Raw genomic sequence first — 15797 nt, forward strand, 5'->3', positions numbered from 1 at the left:
CAGGAAGAGTGCAGCTGTGTGCGTGGGCAGGAGGTGCTCTGCAGAGAGAAGGCCGCTGACCAGCAGTGGAGAAGCAGAGCTCCCGCATGCTGGAGAGAAGCCCACACAGTGCAGAGGAGGCGCAGGAGGCGTGGCAAGCCGAGGAGATCACTGGTCTCAGGGCCACGTCGGGGGCCAGGGGTGACAAGGACTGGTCTTGGTTAAGGACCAGCCACCTCCTGGTTGTGAACCTGAAAGCCAGCCTGGCAGACAGAAGGTCATGTGGTCTGGGCAGCAAGCGCTCTCCCCAGGACAGCCTGACAGCCGCCTCCTTCGCTCCACTGGGCAGAGAAGCACGTGGGATCCTGTCCCAGGTCCTGGGGTTGCTGATGGATGGAGACAGGTACTGGTGCTGGGGCAGGAGCCCCAGGGAACCCTGGGAATGGGGCGGGCCTTCAGGGTGAGGAACCGGGTGGGGCGTGTGTTCACCTCACGAACCCCAGGTTCCCCTCTGCCCGTGTCCAGAGAACCACTTGAACCCCCTGGGAAGTTCCATATGGTGGTGCGGCCTCAAGGCCACCTCTGGAAACCAGGGGAAGGGAGGTGGCTGCCCTGGGGACCTTGTCAGGACAGATCGCTGCATCCCATGAAGGGCAGCTCATGCCCAGGGCCTGGGTCCCCATGAAGCACAGGATGGGGTGAAGGGCATGTGTTGCCAAGGCAGAGCTCCATCTCCCCCAAACGACTCAGAAGAAGCAAGGGAGCAGGATCAGGCGCTGGGTCCCCCAGTGTTCTCGTCAGCTTCTGAGCACTGGACTCTGAGCTGCGGGAGCACCAACGACGGTGTCTGCCGGGGGACACCTGGCTCTGAGCTGCTGGATGCACCAGAGGCTGCCAGCATTTGCCCGCACTGAGCCGTGAAACTGGCACTACTGCCCCAGAGGGGCACACGCCATGGGAAAGCCAGGCGGCCTCCTGGTCTCACCTCTCTGACCCAGTGAGTCCAGCAACTATGGAATCCGTAGCTAAGAGGTGTGGGGCTTCTGCCCTCAACATGCTGGGGCCACCTGGCTTCAGGTCCTCCTGAGGCCTGAGAAGGGGGAGCCTTCCACGAACCTCTGGGGGCTGGGGGACAGCGGCGGGCAGACTTCTTGCTCCAGCCCAAGTGGGGAACCAGAGACACCCCGGTGGGCAACAGGCAGGCGGGAGGCTTTGCCTGTCCTGCGGTAAGAGGATCACATCTCTGCAGTCCTCAGGACAGGCAGAGGACGCCAGCCTGAGGGCCAGAGCCCGAGAGTGCCCGCCGCCCGCCTGCGCCACGTACCAGCCTGCGGATCTCACGCTCGCACTCCTTCTTGATGCGGCTGATCTCCTCCTGGTGCAGGTGGTACACGCTCCGGATCTCCGCGGCCTTGACCTTGTCAGCCTGCATGGCCAGCGTCAGCGCAGCCTCCACCTGCCTCTTGGCGCCCTTGAGCTCCGAGATCTCCTGCTGCATCCGGACCTTCTCCACCTCGAAGCCCTTCTTGGCCTCCTCCTTGGCCTCGCACAGCAGCAGGGCCTTGGCCTTGTCAGGCAGGCCGCCGCGCAGCGTGCTGAGCAGCGCCTGCAGCCGCTGGATCTCGTTGTCCTTGATCTTGATGACGCGAAGCAGCTCCGCCTCGTGCTGCCGCAGCAGCGCCTCACGCACGGCCTGCAGCTCCTTCATCTTCTCCTCGTGCAGCTTGCTCTTGAGCTCCGTCACCAGCACCGCGTGCTTGCGCTGCTCCTGCTCCCGCACCTGCCGCAGCTCCTGGCTCTTCTCCCGCTCCACTCGGCTGACCTGAAAGACAAGCAGAACGCGGTTGCCGGCCGAACACCACTCGGGGAAAAGCAGGCGCCTTCTGCAAACAAGGGGGCTCCTTTCTGGAGTGCCTTAGAAGGCGGACTAAAACCCCAAGTCAAACCTGCTTGGTGGCGAGGTGGACGTGCCCCAGGGCTCTGCAGTACGCTTGGCTGCAGACCCTGCCCACCCGCCTCCCACCCTCCTCCCTTCCTGCCGACACGGCCCACCCGATCCAGTCCTGTCCCCTCTGCCTTCTGCCACGTCAGCAGCCACCCGCTCCACCTCCTGCCCCATCCTGTGCTTCAGAGCTGCTACCTAAGCCCCGGCACACGGCTGGTTTACTTTCTTCAGAGAGCAATCACTCTGTTAGTCAGCTTTCCATCACTGTGACAAACGCCTCAGACAAATCGACTTGTAAAGACAGAGTTTTGTTTGGCTCACAATTTCAGAGGTTCCAGTCATTGGTCAGTTGGCCCCTTGCTTTGGGCCCATGGTGAGGTGACAAATCGTGGCAGGGGCATATGGTGGAGCGAAGCTGCTCTCAGGACCCCCTTCAGGGCAGGACAGGGCCTCCCCCCACAGACCTCCCCTGGGACCCCCCTCTTAGGAGCTCCCCTAGCTCCCAAGGACCCCACAGGTGAGGACTAAGCCTTTAGCACATGGGTCTGTGGGGAGCATCTGAAATCCAAGCAGAGCTCACTCCCTGAGAGCCCGTTCTTCTCTGTGACGGCCCCCCAGATGCAGCCTCCGGGTGAGGTGGTGGGCTGCCTTCTTGTTTGCTTCTGTCTCTCCATCAGGGTAGGCTGACACCGCTCGCTCAGCTGGTGCCCTGTTGTCCTGTGTGTTCAACCCCAAGACTCCCTCAGGAGTCCCCTGCAGGTGCCACAGTGCTGAGGGTTCCAACCACCAGGCTCTCCTGAGCTGGCCAGGGGCCCGCTGTCTGGACTTCACCTGGGCCAGCTGACAGGTGCTGGAACCAGAGCAGGGACACTCGCTGCCCTTCCATTGAGCACCTCCTCCAGCTGGAGCTGACCTCAGGTCGCTGGGAGTTCCTGGGCATCTGGGTGGTGGTGCTCCTGAGGTGCTCCTCCCTTGGAGCCACTTCAGCAGGATTGCAGAGCATGCTCTGTGTGGGGGAGTGGGCAGCGGGCTCCCCTGGGGCACCTGCAGTTACAGCATCCAGGAGACGCTTCTGCGCCTGGACAGCAGCAGGAGGCCCTGTGCTTCTCAGCAGGAATGGGCAGCTCTGCCTTCCAGCCCTGGAGACTGAGGACGGGGCAGGGGCACTGAACTGCTGGCCCACACAGTCCCAGGTGGCTGGGAAGTGTCGGGAGCGTGAAGCAGCTCTCCAATAACCTGTGAGGGAAGCTCTTCGAGGAAGGAGCGCTGAGCCGCCTCCCGGTCCACGCTGGCTCTCACCGAGCCTGCAGCCTGTGGGACTGAAGCCTGGCATTGGTCCTGGACACCTCCAGGCCTGGGTGAGCAGCGAGGGCTTCCCCTTGCCCCTGGGTGCTCTGGCCCGACGGCAGGCTCTGAAGACCAGGGGTCATGTGTCTTCACTCGGGGTGGCGTCTGCGCGCATGCCTGGCTGCTGTGGAAAGGCAAGATGAGCGTTTGGTTCTTCCCTCTAATTCCTCTGTTGTGGAGCTCAGAGTTGGTTCCCTGTCAGTCTCAGAAGGTAGCTGATTAACGGATTCCCTGGGAATGTGTGGATTTGCACGTCCTGGGTGGGCTTCCCTGCTTTGTGCCTCTCGTCCTCTCCACAGCTGCATGTCCTGCCTGGCCAGCGGCCCTCTCCAGATGCTGCTGGAGGCAGTCTCTGGTACCGAGTGCGACGCTGAGCTTGCGCTGAGCTCCTGCCCACGTTTCTCTCCAGGGGCTGGGACATCATGGGAAATGGCACTCAAGGTCACCACTGGGCCCCGGGCTGCTCACTGCTTCTGGGTAGGTCACCGTGAGGACTTTTCAGGGGACAGATGATAATCTCACTTGTGGTTTTATATATATGTAAGTAAAACATATTACATATAACAAAATGCCACATATAAAATTATACATCACACCTTATGCTAAACAAAATATTTTAGAAACATGTCACCCATATGTGTGTGTATGTCGCGCTGACATTTCCAATTTCCAATTCAAATTCAGGGCTACAGAGCTTCTGATTATCCTCAGATTACAGCAGCGTCTCTGTTCTCTCACAGAGAATCTTTGTGCTCAGGAACAGAGATGACATACCCCGTCCTCACTCCATCTGCGTTATACAAACAGCGGCGTCTACGCCCATCTCAGCACTGCCAACCCTGTTCCTGGCCAGGCCTGGACGTCTCACCTCTCCGCATGCTCCCGAGGCTGCACGGCCAGCTCCCACAGCTGCGGTGCCCGGCTGCTCCCTCCCTGCCTGCCTCGTTCAATATTTTCCCTGAGGAATTCCAAAGCATTTCTTCATCTTCCCACTGGGAAGAAAGCCTACCAGGCTACCCTAAGCCGGGGTGGTGAGCACGACGCTCTGCCATCCTGGGGTTCATGCTGGCCAGCAGCCTGCTGTGCCGGGCCGCTCTGGGGTTTGGAGACCCTGCAGAAGCACTTGCGGGCACAGCATCTCCTGGAAGCCTAGTGTCGGCACCAGCACCCCACCCTTTACGGCCACAGCGGTTCCCTAGGCTTGAGGCCCATGGCTCACGAGTCTGGGTCAGGAAGCCGTGCCATGCCACCCTTCTCTTCTGCCATTACACTCTTGCTCCCAGATACCCAGTGAGCATCCGATTCCTCTCCGGAGTCCTGGGCTGAGGCCAGCCATCTCTTTTGCGAAGCCTTCCAGGGTGTGTTCAGTGCTGGCCGCTCTGGGCGTGGCCCTGGCCACCTGGCGCCCTCCCTCAACAAGCAGCTTCTCTCTTCACCTCAGGGCCACTTTCTGGAGGCAGCGGCCTGTGACGGCCCGTTTCCTCCTGCTCTTGCTCGGGAATGGCTGGGGTGCTGGCGTCCTGCCCCTCCACTCCTCCACAGTCCGCTCTTCTCCCAAGCCCGTTCCCTCTCCTCACCGGCACCGCTGGACTTCTCTCCTTTCACCCGACGGTTTCTCCCAAACCGTCGCCTGTTGGTTTATGTGGTTTTGTGCCCCTTCTGGGTTAGTCTCTGCTTTGAAGATCTGTCTCCTTCTTGGTTCTGTGTGTCCTGCACACTGTTGGTGCGTTTTCTGATTCTGATTTATGATTTTGTTCACTTTCTCTGGAAAGGAGCCTTTGCTAAAGCGAAAGCTTCACTTGGCCTGTGGATGCTCAGTAGGTAGCCTGCACCTCTGCCTTCGTTTCCTGTCTTGTTATTGCCTTAAGCTCTGGGCCGGCTCCCCTCGGTTCTGCACGTAGGCACATCAATCATCAAGGGGCGCTCGTCTAACAACTAGTAATACAAGGTGTATGAGCCCTGAATTTCTGAGCCTGTCTCATCCCCTCCAGATCGAGGCGAGACTTGTAGCAGGCCAGGCACAGGGTGGCACGCCTGTAATCCCAGTGGCTTGGGAACCTGAGGCAAGAGGATTCCAAGTCCAAAGTCAGCCTCAGCCATTTGGTGAGGCCCTAAGCAACTTAGCAAGCCACAAAATAAAAAATGAAAATGGTTGGGTATGTGGCTCATGGTTAAGTGCCCCTGGGTTCAATCCCCAGTACCCTGCTCCTGCCGCCGTACAAAGGGAGATCGGCAGCACCCTGTCTCGGGCACAGGAGTGGCGCTGAAGCCTCTGGTCACTCCCCTACATGGCAGTGCTCAAGGGCCAGCACCCACCAGGAGACAGCCCCTGGGCAGGAGTGACCTTCCGATGGGCACTGCCCCTTCCAGGATCACAGGTCTGCAGGAGAACACCCTGAGCAAGCGGAAGGTGCCCCTCTGGTGATGGAGGCCTCTGTGGCCGCTGCACTGAGCCAGACGAGCCGACCGCCACTGCGGGACCGTGGCCGCCTGACTGCGCAGACCGCTGGCCCCAGCCCCTCCTCCATTTGAACTGCAGCTCCTGGGAGCACCCTGCGGACAGGGCTGTGGTGCTGAGCCCACTCTGCCCCGCGACTGGCCACTGTGACCAACGTTCCCTGCTTCCCAACCTCTTCTGCTTGGTTTTGAGGAGAGCAGCTGGGCCTGGCGTGTTGGATCCCCAGTCAGGCTCTGGCCAAGGACGCCAGTAACAGCTTTTCACCGCTGTGACCAAAAGACCGACAAGAACTGGAGGAGGGAAGTGTATCTGGGGCTCGCAGTCTCAGAGGCCTCAGGCTGCAGATGGCCAGCTCCATTCCTTGGGGCTCAGGGAGAGGCAGGACATCATGGCAGAAGAGTGTGGCGGAGACAGTAGCCCAGGACTCGATGACCAACAAGGACAAGACACACACCCCAAGGGCCGCCCCGGGACTGCCCCTCCAGCACGCCCCCCGCTGCGGTCACCACTCACGGATCCCTGTCGGGGTCAGAGCTCTGACCTGGTCAGGGCTCCCATGGCCGTCACCTGGCCTCTGAACCTCTGTGCACTGTCAGCACCTGAGCTCTGGGGGACACCTCAGCCAAGCCATGACAACATCATGGCTTACGTGACTCGCAGTGTCTTTGGTTCCTTCTGAAACAACCCGAGGTCCTGGCGTGAGCATCCGCCCTCGCTGCCTGTAGGGATGTTGCTCTGCTTCTCACTCCTTCTTCCTGGCACGTGACGAGAGGTGAGATCATCCCTGTCTCTCCTGGAGTCTCTCCTGGCCCTGCAAGGCCTCGCCGGGTCTGTCCCACGTCACCGGCAGCTGCTCAGGTGGGTTCAGGCGGTACACTGTGCCTCTGTGGCCTCCACAGGAGGGCCAGGCAGCTGTGAGCCTTGGGTGGCTTCCTCCACCCCTCCAGGCCCGGGAGAGGCAGAGCTGCTCAGAAAAGGCCCAAGTGTTCTGGGGCCGTTTCCAGGGCTGTTTGTCCTCACGGCCCTGACAGAGGGCTGGGAAGTTGGAGGAGAGCGCTCCACACTCCAAAAGTCCCTTCCACAAGGCACCTGGACCCCAGAGACAGGGGTTCTCTCGACGCTTCACCTGCTGGGCAGGGTGCACCACGCACGCGTGCCTGGCCCCGCAACTTCTCACTGACATCTCTGCGGAGGCTGCTGGCCCCAGCTCTCGCCAGGCTTGCTGGCTGGCACTACTGCTCAGGAAACTGGTTCATCTCCGGACAGGTCACTGCCCACGGGTCTCCCTCCTTTCTCTCGTGGAGAGTGAGCCGCAGCAGACGCTCCCTGCCCCCGAGAGTCTGGCTGGGCAACTGAGGGAGTGGCTAGAAGACTGGCCTGGGCCACGGCCACCTCTCCATAACCACACGCTCCTGTGGCTGCTCCACTCAACAGGACCACACCCAGCTTTCCACGTGCGGCCTTCCTGCCCCCACCCTGCCTCCGCAGTGGCCACCACCAAGTGAGCTTTTCCTCCTGAGAATCACGTCACAGGCAGCTCCGCTTCACTCCCGCCCATTGCGCGTGCGCGGCCTGCTATGTGCCTGTTCTCTGCTGTTGACGGCTACAGTGTCACTGCATTTTTGTGGACAGAACGACTGGCCCAGACCTCTGTACCTGCGTGGTGACTTTGGCCCACAGGAGCCTCACGCATAGCGAACCCCACCTGGCTCTGTGCAAGCAAGGTGCACCTCGCAAGCACAGCCCCCTGTTGCTAAGCAACGGAGCCTTAGCCAATCCCAGCCAAGGCTGCCAGAGGATGCCCAATAAGGCACCAGGCAGTCTGCGCCCATCAGGTGGCCTCCCTGCATTTCCTGTTGCTGGACATACGCACACGTCCCCACCTTGCGGGGGGACACCGGGGCCATCCTTATTCTGGAGTGCTTCTGGGTTCTAGAACCTTTTCTTACTCAAGTACACTTTGTTTAATTGAACTGGCCTCACATTTTAAACATTTTCAAACAATCAAACTGTAATCACTAGTGGATTACAACTCTGAAGGCAGGATTTAAAAGAATATCATGTTTAAAAGGTTAATTATTTTCCTCACTTAAGTACATACAAAGGCATTCAAAATTTTGATCCAGGTGGAAAATATATTAGTATAAACTGAATAAATAAGTTTTATCCTAAAGATTAACCAGCTGTCCCAATTCTGTTTACACTATAACCAATCTTTTCTCTATTTAACTTAACTACTTTTATGTACTGGGGCTCAGACAGAAAAGAGCGATTTTTAAAATGCATTTAAATAGAGGAGATTCAAAATAAGGAATTAAGAACAAGCCTGGGCTGGATTGGCAGGGCTGGTCTGGGGGAGGGAGCCAGGAGTGGGCTCCCCACTGTGGGGGCCACAGGGCTTGGGCACTTGCAGGCACTGGATTACTGAAGGGTCACCTGGCAAGTTTCAGAGACCACCTGCTCACAGGTAAGCATGTGGTCAGGTTGGTGCTGGAACTGCACATAACGAAGGCTGGGCTGAGCCAGGGCCAAGGAGGTTCCCAGCTGCTCACAGAGCACCCCACAACCAGAAGCAGGAAGAGGGCCTGTCCCCCTTCCCAACCCTCCAGCTGGGCAGTTGGCAAAGGCATCTGGACAACTGGTCTGCAGTGTTCTTGAGTCAGTACGACTCCCTGCTTTATCTATAGTGCGTCTTAAAACTCCTTCCAATTCCCGGGCATTCATCCTTCCAGATTGGAGCTCAGGGACTTCAGTCTCGGCTCTGCCCTGGATCTTGGGCCAGTCACTGACCTCCCTGAGCCTCTCCAGTCACACAAGAAAATGCCCTCACACAGAAAGTGGGACGCAAGAAAGCAGCCCGAGGTTCTCAGCCACAGACTCCTGCAAAGGATCCTGGGTGTGGTTACCTCCGGGCATGTTCTCTCTTCTCCACCTCGTATCCTATGGTGGACTAACGTAGTTCATCTGCCTTTGTAGCCTCAAGGCAGAGATGGGCTGGTTCCCCAGAGAAGGCACTCCGGACTGGACGCGGGAGACTGGGCTCTGTCCTCAGCCCTTGTCATCATAGTGCTGTGTTCTCTGGATGCTGCCTGCCCACAGTCCTGTGCGTGGACACACAGCTCCTCCCGCAAGAGCCCAGTGCTCTCACTGAGCCATCGCCAACGACTGGGCCCCAAGGGACGTGTGGTTGTCCACCCATGCTTCCCAGTGGAGAGTGGGACTCTTCTGAGCCAAGCTCCCTCGGGTCACTATTTTGCGGCTCCAGCTGCACGTTGACTTTGGGAAACATGGATCTTTGGTCTGTGGCCAAAATACTGACTATGGGCACAGGGGCAGCCTGCGTGCTGGGAGTTATTTTTCTTTCCTCAGGTAAGTCAATTGTGGGCCACAGTGGAGAGCTGCAGCTGAGGAAGAGACCCTGGGGTCTGAGCTGACCACACCTGGACTCCATACCTGGGGCTTAGTAAAGGGATGTGAAAAGCTGGGCGGGAAGCCCCAGGGGATTGAGGGAAAGCCCATTCAATCACCCTCCCGAGCACACACAGACACACCAGGCACCCATAGACACACCATGCACACACGGACACACCAGGCACACACAGACACACCAGGCACTCACAGACACACCATGTACACACGGACACACCAGGCACACACGGACACACCAGGCACACACGGACACACCAGGCACACACAGGCACACCAGGCACACACAGGCACACCAGGCACACACGGACACACCAGGCACACACAGACACACCAAGCACTCACAGACACACCATGTACACACGGACACACCAGGCACACACGGACACACCAGGCACACACGGACACACCAGGCACACACAGGCACACCAGGCACACACAGGCACACCAGGCACACACGGACACACCATGCACACACAGACACACCAGGCACACACGGACACACCATGCACACACACGGACACACCAGGCACACATGGACACATCATGCACACACACAGACACACCATGCACACACGGACACACCAGGCACACACACAGACACACCATGCACACACAGACACACCAGGCACACACGGACACACCAGGCACACATAGACACATCATGCACACACACAGACACACCATGCACACACAGACACACCAGGTACACACGGACACACCAGGCACACACACAGACACACCATGCACACACGGACACACCAGGCACACGCACAGACACACCATGCACACACAGACACACCAGGCACACACGGACACACCAGGCACACATGGACACATCATGCACACACACAGACACACCAGGCACACACACAGACACACCATGCACACACAGACACACCAGGCACACACGGACACACCAGGCACACACGGACACATCATGCACACACACAGACACACCATGCACACACAGACACACCAGGCACACACAGACACACCATGCACACACAGACACACCATGCACACACGGACACACCAGGCACACACAGACACACCAGGCACACACGGACACACCAGGCACACACGGACACATCATGCACACGCACAGACACACCAGGCACACACAGACACACCATGCACACACAGACACACCAGGCACACACAGACACACCATGCACACACAGACACACCAGGCACACACAGACACACCATGCACACACAGACACACCAGGCACACACACAGACACACCATGCACACACAGACACACCATGCACACACAGACACACCAGGCACACACGGACACACCAGGCACACACGGACACACCAGGCACACACAGACACACCAGGCACACACAGACACACCATGCACACAGGCACACACGGACACACCATGCACACACACAGACACACCAGGCACACACAGACACACCAGGCACACACGGACACACCAGGCACACACACAGACACACCATGCAGACACGGACACACCAGGCACACACAGACACACCAGGCACACACAGACACACCAGGCACACATGGACACATCATGCACACACACAGACACACCAGGCACACACAGACACACCAGGCACACACGGACACACTAGGCACACACGGACACATCATACACACACACAGACACACCAGGCACACAGGGACACACCGTGCACAGACACACCAGGCACACACAGACACACCAGGCACACATGGACACATCATGCACACACACAGACACACCATGCACACACAGACACACCAGGCACAGACACACCTGGCACACACAGACAGACCAGGCACACACAGACACACCAGGCACACACGGACACACCAGGCACACACGGACACATCATACACACACACAGACACACCAGGCACACACGGACACACCGTGCACAGACACATCAGGCACACACAGACACACCAGGCACACATGGACACATCATGCACACACACAGACACACCAGGCACAGACACACCTGGCACACACAGACAGACCAGGCACACACAGACACACCAGGCACACACACACACACACACACGTAATGGCTCTTAGATGCCTTGCTTATGCCACAGTGAGGCTCTGAAATGCATAAACAGCGTTGTTTCCGGAAAATCCAATAAACCTCCCCTGAAAGAACTGAGAAGGCCTCTTCCACTCACATCTGCCAGAACTGGGTCACACCCCGAGAGCCGGGTGTGCTCCTCGCCAGCAGCAAAACAGACACCTGACTGCAGGAGACATGGCGTCTGCACGTGCTTCTGCGGACGCTCCGGCCTCCCCTCACTGCAGTGCAGGGCAGCCCCCCTGGTGTGGCCCTGCCGAGCTGCGAGGCCAAGCAGTCCTGCCACAGGCCCAGGGACCTGCAGGACGGTGGAGGAGGCCCAGACAGCATCAGGACGAGAGGAAGAACCTGGGAGAACGAGCAAGGGTGGGAGGTGGCGGGTGTGCAGACTTCCAGGCCCCAGGCCCCACGTGTGGCCAAGGCAGCCCTTCTCCAGAGGGTGGGGCTCCCGCACAGCCACCCAGCCCAGCATGGCCACCAAGGAGGCTCCATCTGGCGCTTGGCCACTCAGGGCGCTTAGGAAAGGTCGGCTTCCACCCTCAGGCCAGACCTCACTCCCAGGATGGACCAAGCCTGGCTCATTCAGGTGTGATCCTTGGGCACACAGAGCCCATGCTCCTGGGCAGGGGTCCATCGTCCCCAGTCCTCGCCAGGCTGCACCTGACAGGAAGGGACTTAAGGAATCTTGTGCTGGACCCCAGAGCAGCAAGGTGCCACTCTGACTAGCCAGAGGTAGGTCGCACTCAGATAAGACGCTGGATGAAATCAGGAGTCGGGCACTGGAAGGTTCCACCAGGTGTCAGGCAGGAGAGCAGCAGGTGTCTGAAGCAAAGGCGCGTTCTGAAGAGGAGAGTGTGCTAGTGTTTTAATCTGCAGAGAAGAAGGCGTTTCTTCAAATAAGTAGCCAGACCACCCAGAGTGCCCTGACGAGGGGCACCTGGCAGCGCTGGCCCCTCCCGGGATGGACACTCCCTGTGGGCGGACAGGGCTGAGCTGCCCAGGGCTGGCACCCTCACCCCAGCTTCCGGCATGTTCACTTACGGTTGAGAGAGCCCTGTGGAGGCGAGGGTCAGAGTTCCTGGCTCTCAGGCACAAGTCGAGTCTCCGACCCTCAATGGCCGGAAGGGTCAGAGGATTTTTAGTTAAGTGGAGGAAACAGCACCCTTATTTTCATAAAAACGGTCTTCACAAACTCCAAAAACTAGCACTCTAGAGTTGCAGTCATCCCGGAGGCCGGCTTCCACGTGCAGACCTGAAGCAGGAGGCACACACGTGGACCCCTGCCACACCTGGCTCTTTGGTCTATTTTGATTTCACAGGAGATGGTTTGAGGATAACGAGGCAGCAAGAACCGAAGTTTGCGCCCTGGCTAGGCCCAAACGAGCCGCTGAGCTGCGGGCAGTGCTACCGAGCCTCGCCTGGCCATAGGTGGGGCCGAGCAGCACCCAGGGAGGGGTCCTGGAGGGGGCCTCTGTGGTCATCGGGTGCAGCTCGGCTCAGCAGGCCCTGACCCACCCCAGCCAGGTCAGGGGATGACTCCAGAGCCGAGGCTGGTGAGCAGGGGTTGGTTCTGATTCGGGCAGACTGGCACACGGCAGCCAGGTTCCCTCCTCGACTGTGGCTGCAGCAGGAGGGCTTCATGTCACACATCCCAGCTGGGGTCACAGCCACCACCCCCGTGTTCTCCACATTCTGGCTAAACACGTGCCGGGGAAGATCCACTGAGCAGGCAAACCACCCGGGTTTCTGTATGTCACAGCAAACAGGCACGAAATGTCAGAAGAACGTTCACGATGGCGTCCAAAACACCAAACGCCTACGAACACATGCGGGGAAATGGCCTTCCATGCCGAAAATGTAGTGTTAAACAGGACTTAAGTACATGGGAGAAGAAATGCATCCATGAGTCCAGACTCACTGCTGCACACAAGCAGTCTTCCCCAAAGCGACCTGAAGGTCCCGAGCAGTCCAATCTATAGGAGACCATAAAAACGGAGACTGACGACGGAGTCTAACTTTCATGCAGAAGTCAAAGAACCAAGACTGGCTAAGACAGTTCTGGAGAAAAAGAAGGATGCTGCACAGGCACACGGCAGCCACGGTGCACCCTGAGGGACAGCCCAGGTGGGTGCCGGCACTGACACCAGGCAGACAGAGGGGCACCAAGCAAGTGTCTGCAAACAGGCCAGCGGCCACTGCTGCTGCCCAGCAAGCCTCTGCTGTACTCCGTAGGAGCAGCAGTTGCGCTGTCCCCCAGGGATTGACAGGAGCTGGCCAAGCCCCCTGGCTAGGGTGGCAGCAGGGGCTCCTCTCAGGGCTGGAAGCTAGTTTGGACCTGACCTCCTTGTGGTGACGATGGAGGCCAAGGGGTGAGCGGGAGAAACGGAGGACAGGGCTCTGGCCACCTCTGCACTGGCCGAGCTGAGCAGGCCTGCAGCCACACAGCCACGGGCACCGTGCTGGGGCAGAGTCTCTTCAGGGCTGCACACGCGTCCCTCGGGCAGGACAGTGAGCCGCAGTGCTGTGCCCTGGGTAAGGCCTTTTAAAAACAAGTAAAAGAGCAGCCCAGTCACTGAGCCGCCGCCGAGGACTCAGCAGCCTCCCCCTCGAGCCCCCTCGCTTCCCGACGCTCCGTCCCCCCCGCCCGCCTTCTCCCGCAGCCGCCTTCCGCAGGCCGTTTCCACCGAGGAAAAGGAATCGTATCGTATGTCCGCTATCCAGAACCTCCACTCTTTCGACCCCTTTGCTGATGCAAGTAAGGGTGATGACCTGCTTCCTGCTGGCACTGAGGATTATATCCATATAAGAATTCAACAGAGAAACGGCAGGAAGACCCTTACCACTGTCCAAGGGATCGCTGATGATTACGATAAAAAGAAACTAGTGAAGGCGTTTAAGAAGAAATTTGCCTGCAATGGTACTGTAATTGAGCATCCAGAATATGGCGAAGTAATTCAGCTACAGGGTGACCAGCGCAAGAACATATGCCAGTTCCTGGTAGAGATTGAACTGGCTAAGGACGATCAGCTGAAGGTTCATGGGTTTTAAGTGCTTGTGGCTCACTGAAGCTTAAGTGAGGATTTCCTTGCAATGAGTAGAATTTCCCTTCTGTCCCTTGTCACAAGTTTAAAAACCTCACAGCTTGTATAATGTAACCATTTGGGGTCCGCTTTTAACTTGGACTAGTGTAACTCCTTCATGCAATAAACTGAAAAGAGCCATGCTGTCTAGTCTTGAAGTCCCTCATTTAAACAGAGGTCAAGCAGTAGGTGCCTGGCAGTGTCCACTCTGAAACAAAGCAATAACGTGATGTTTCAGCAAAGCCCAGAGGCCCAAGATCAGATGGCTGTGTCTGACCAGAAGCTTCTCAACTCTCCCTCAGCAGAGGCCCCTATCCTAAGAGTGTGATGACCTGAGCAGGAGGATGGGGTAAGGCAGCTGTACCACTAGAAGGGGGCCTTTGGTGGGTTTTTGTTTTGTTTTGTTTTGTTTTTTAAGAAAAAGAAAAAAGAGCCCCTGGTGTCTAACCTGACCAGGTGGGCAGAACTCAAAGGCCACCTTCCTTCCAGTGAGGTGATAATGACATCTGGCTTGCCACCAAGGTCTTTTTGACTAGACATATTCTAGCTAAGGGATGTCCAGAACAACAGAATGTGAGGCCAGCTTAATATCAGTTAAACTTTTGACAAGGGAACAAATACCAAACTGATGTTATCAGTCCTGTAGCTAGCTATAGAGCTTGCAACTCACTAGCAACAGCTGCCCAGTGCCATGTGAAGTAATAAACTGGTTTTTGGTTTTCTTTTTCCCTTCCAGTTTTAATGTTATGTAATGTATTTAAACCCTTATTTAAATAAAACTTGTTTTCAGAAATTAAAAAAAAAAAAAAAAGAACAAATGGCGCCTGGTCAATTTCAAATCCATCCAGAAGAAGCCTCGAACCCAGCACCTGCGCTCAGAAGTCAGTGCTAGGTGGGATTTGGACACACGGAAGGTAGAGGGTGGAGTTCCTGGAAGAAGATGTGGGACAGTATCTTGGGGGTTGCGGCAGGGCGAAGGGTTTTCTCCAGGAAACAGCATCAAGGGAAAAGCTGCCACGACCCGCTGCTGTCCTTCCGGGAGGTGCTCACCCAGCATCCCGCTGTGGAAGCCGCTCTGCTCCCGTCAGCCGCCCCCCAACCTGCACAAGTAGGTTGCTAGGATTCTGTCCATTGTTATTAGCAGGGCTCAAGTCACAGCCTGAACGCGTGCATGTCTCTGCGTATTTTTTCTTGAGATGATTCCTAAAAGTGGAAGTGCTGTCAGCATCTTTCAGGTCCTGACACCTGCTGCCCAGTCACCTGCATGTGGGGGTCCTACACCACCATCTTCGAGAAGGTTCTGAGGCTGTCTCTTTCTTCACCCCAACCCACCACGTGGGAACCAGCAGTGTTGTAGAACAACTTAACACACTCCTGCTTTAGTCTGTGCACCATGGAGTAATCTTTCCGCTGCTTCCGCCACGTGGTTACTCTCTGTCTCCTGAGCTAGTTTGCAGAATCCTGGAAGGTGGAGGTTGAGTCGCAGAAGCAGGTCAAG

The 15797-nt window shown here is 57.5% G+C and overlaps 2 protein-coding genes across 28 annotated transcripts in view; one reads left to right on the plus strand and one right to left on the minus strand.

The window, feature by feature from the left end:
- Positions 1 to 15797, minus strand: part of JAKMIP3 (Janus kinase and microtubule interacting protein 3) — an 86161-nt gene that overhangs the window by 33442 nt on the left and 36922 nt on the right. For all 27 annotated transcript variants that reach the window (XM_079137742.1, XM_079137730.1, XM_079137729.1 and 24 more), the window contains exon 3: positions 1304 to 1801. In XM_079137742.1, the coding sequence (XP_078993868.1) occupies positions 1304 to 1801 (498 nt within the window). The remainder of the gene's footprint in view (positions 1 to 1303; positions 1802 to 15797) is intronic.
- Positions 13788 to 14707, plus strand: LOC306659529 (eukaryotic translation initiation factor 1-like). The gene has a single exon (XM_079137147.1). It carries the CDS (start codon positions 13926 to 13928, stop codon positions 14265 to 14267), a length of 342 nt encoding a protein of 113 aa, XP_078993273.1. The 5' UTR covers positions 13788 to 13925; the 3' UTR covers positions 14268 to 14707.

The sequence above is a fragment of the Sciurus vulgaris genome (genome assembly GCF_902686455.1).
Source record: "Sciurus vulgaris genome assembly, chromosome: 4".
NCBI lineage: Eukaryota > Metazoa > Chordata > Mammalia > Rodentia > Sciuridae > Sciurus > Sciurus vulgaris.

What these genes read in the sequence shown, in the direction of transcription:
- LOC306659529 (XM_079137147.1), top strand. Translation starts at nt 13,926, where the DNA reads ATGTCCGCTATCCAGAACCTCCACTCTTTCGACCCCTTTGCTGATGCA.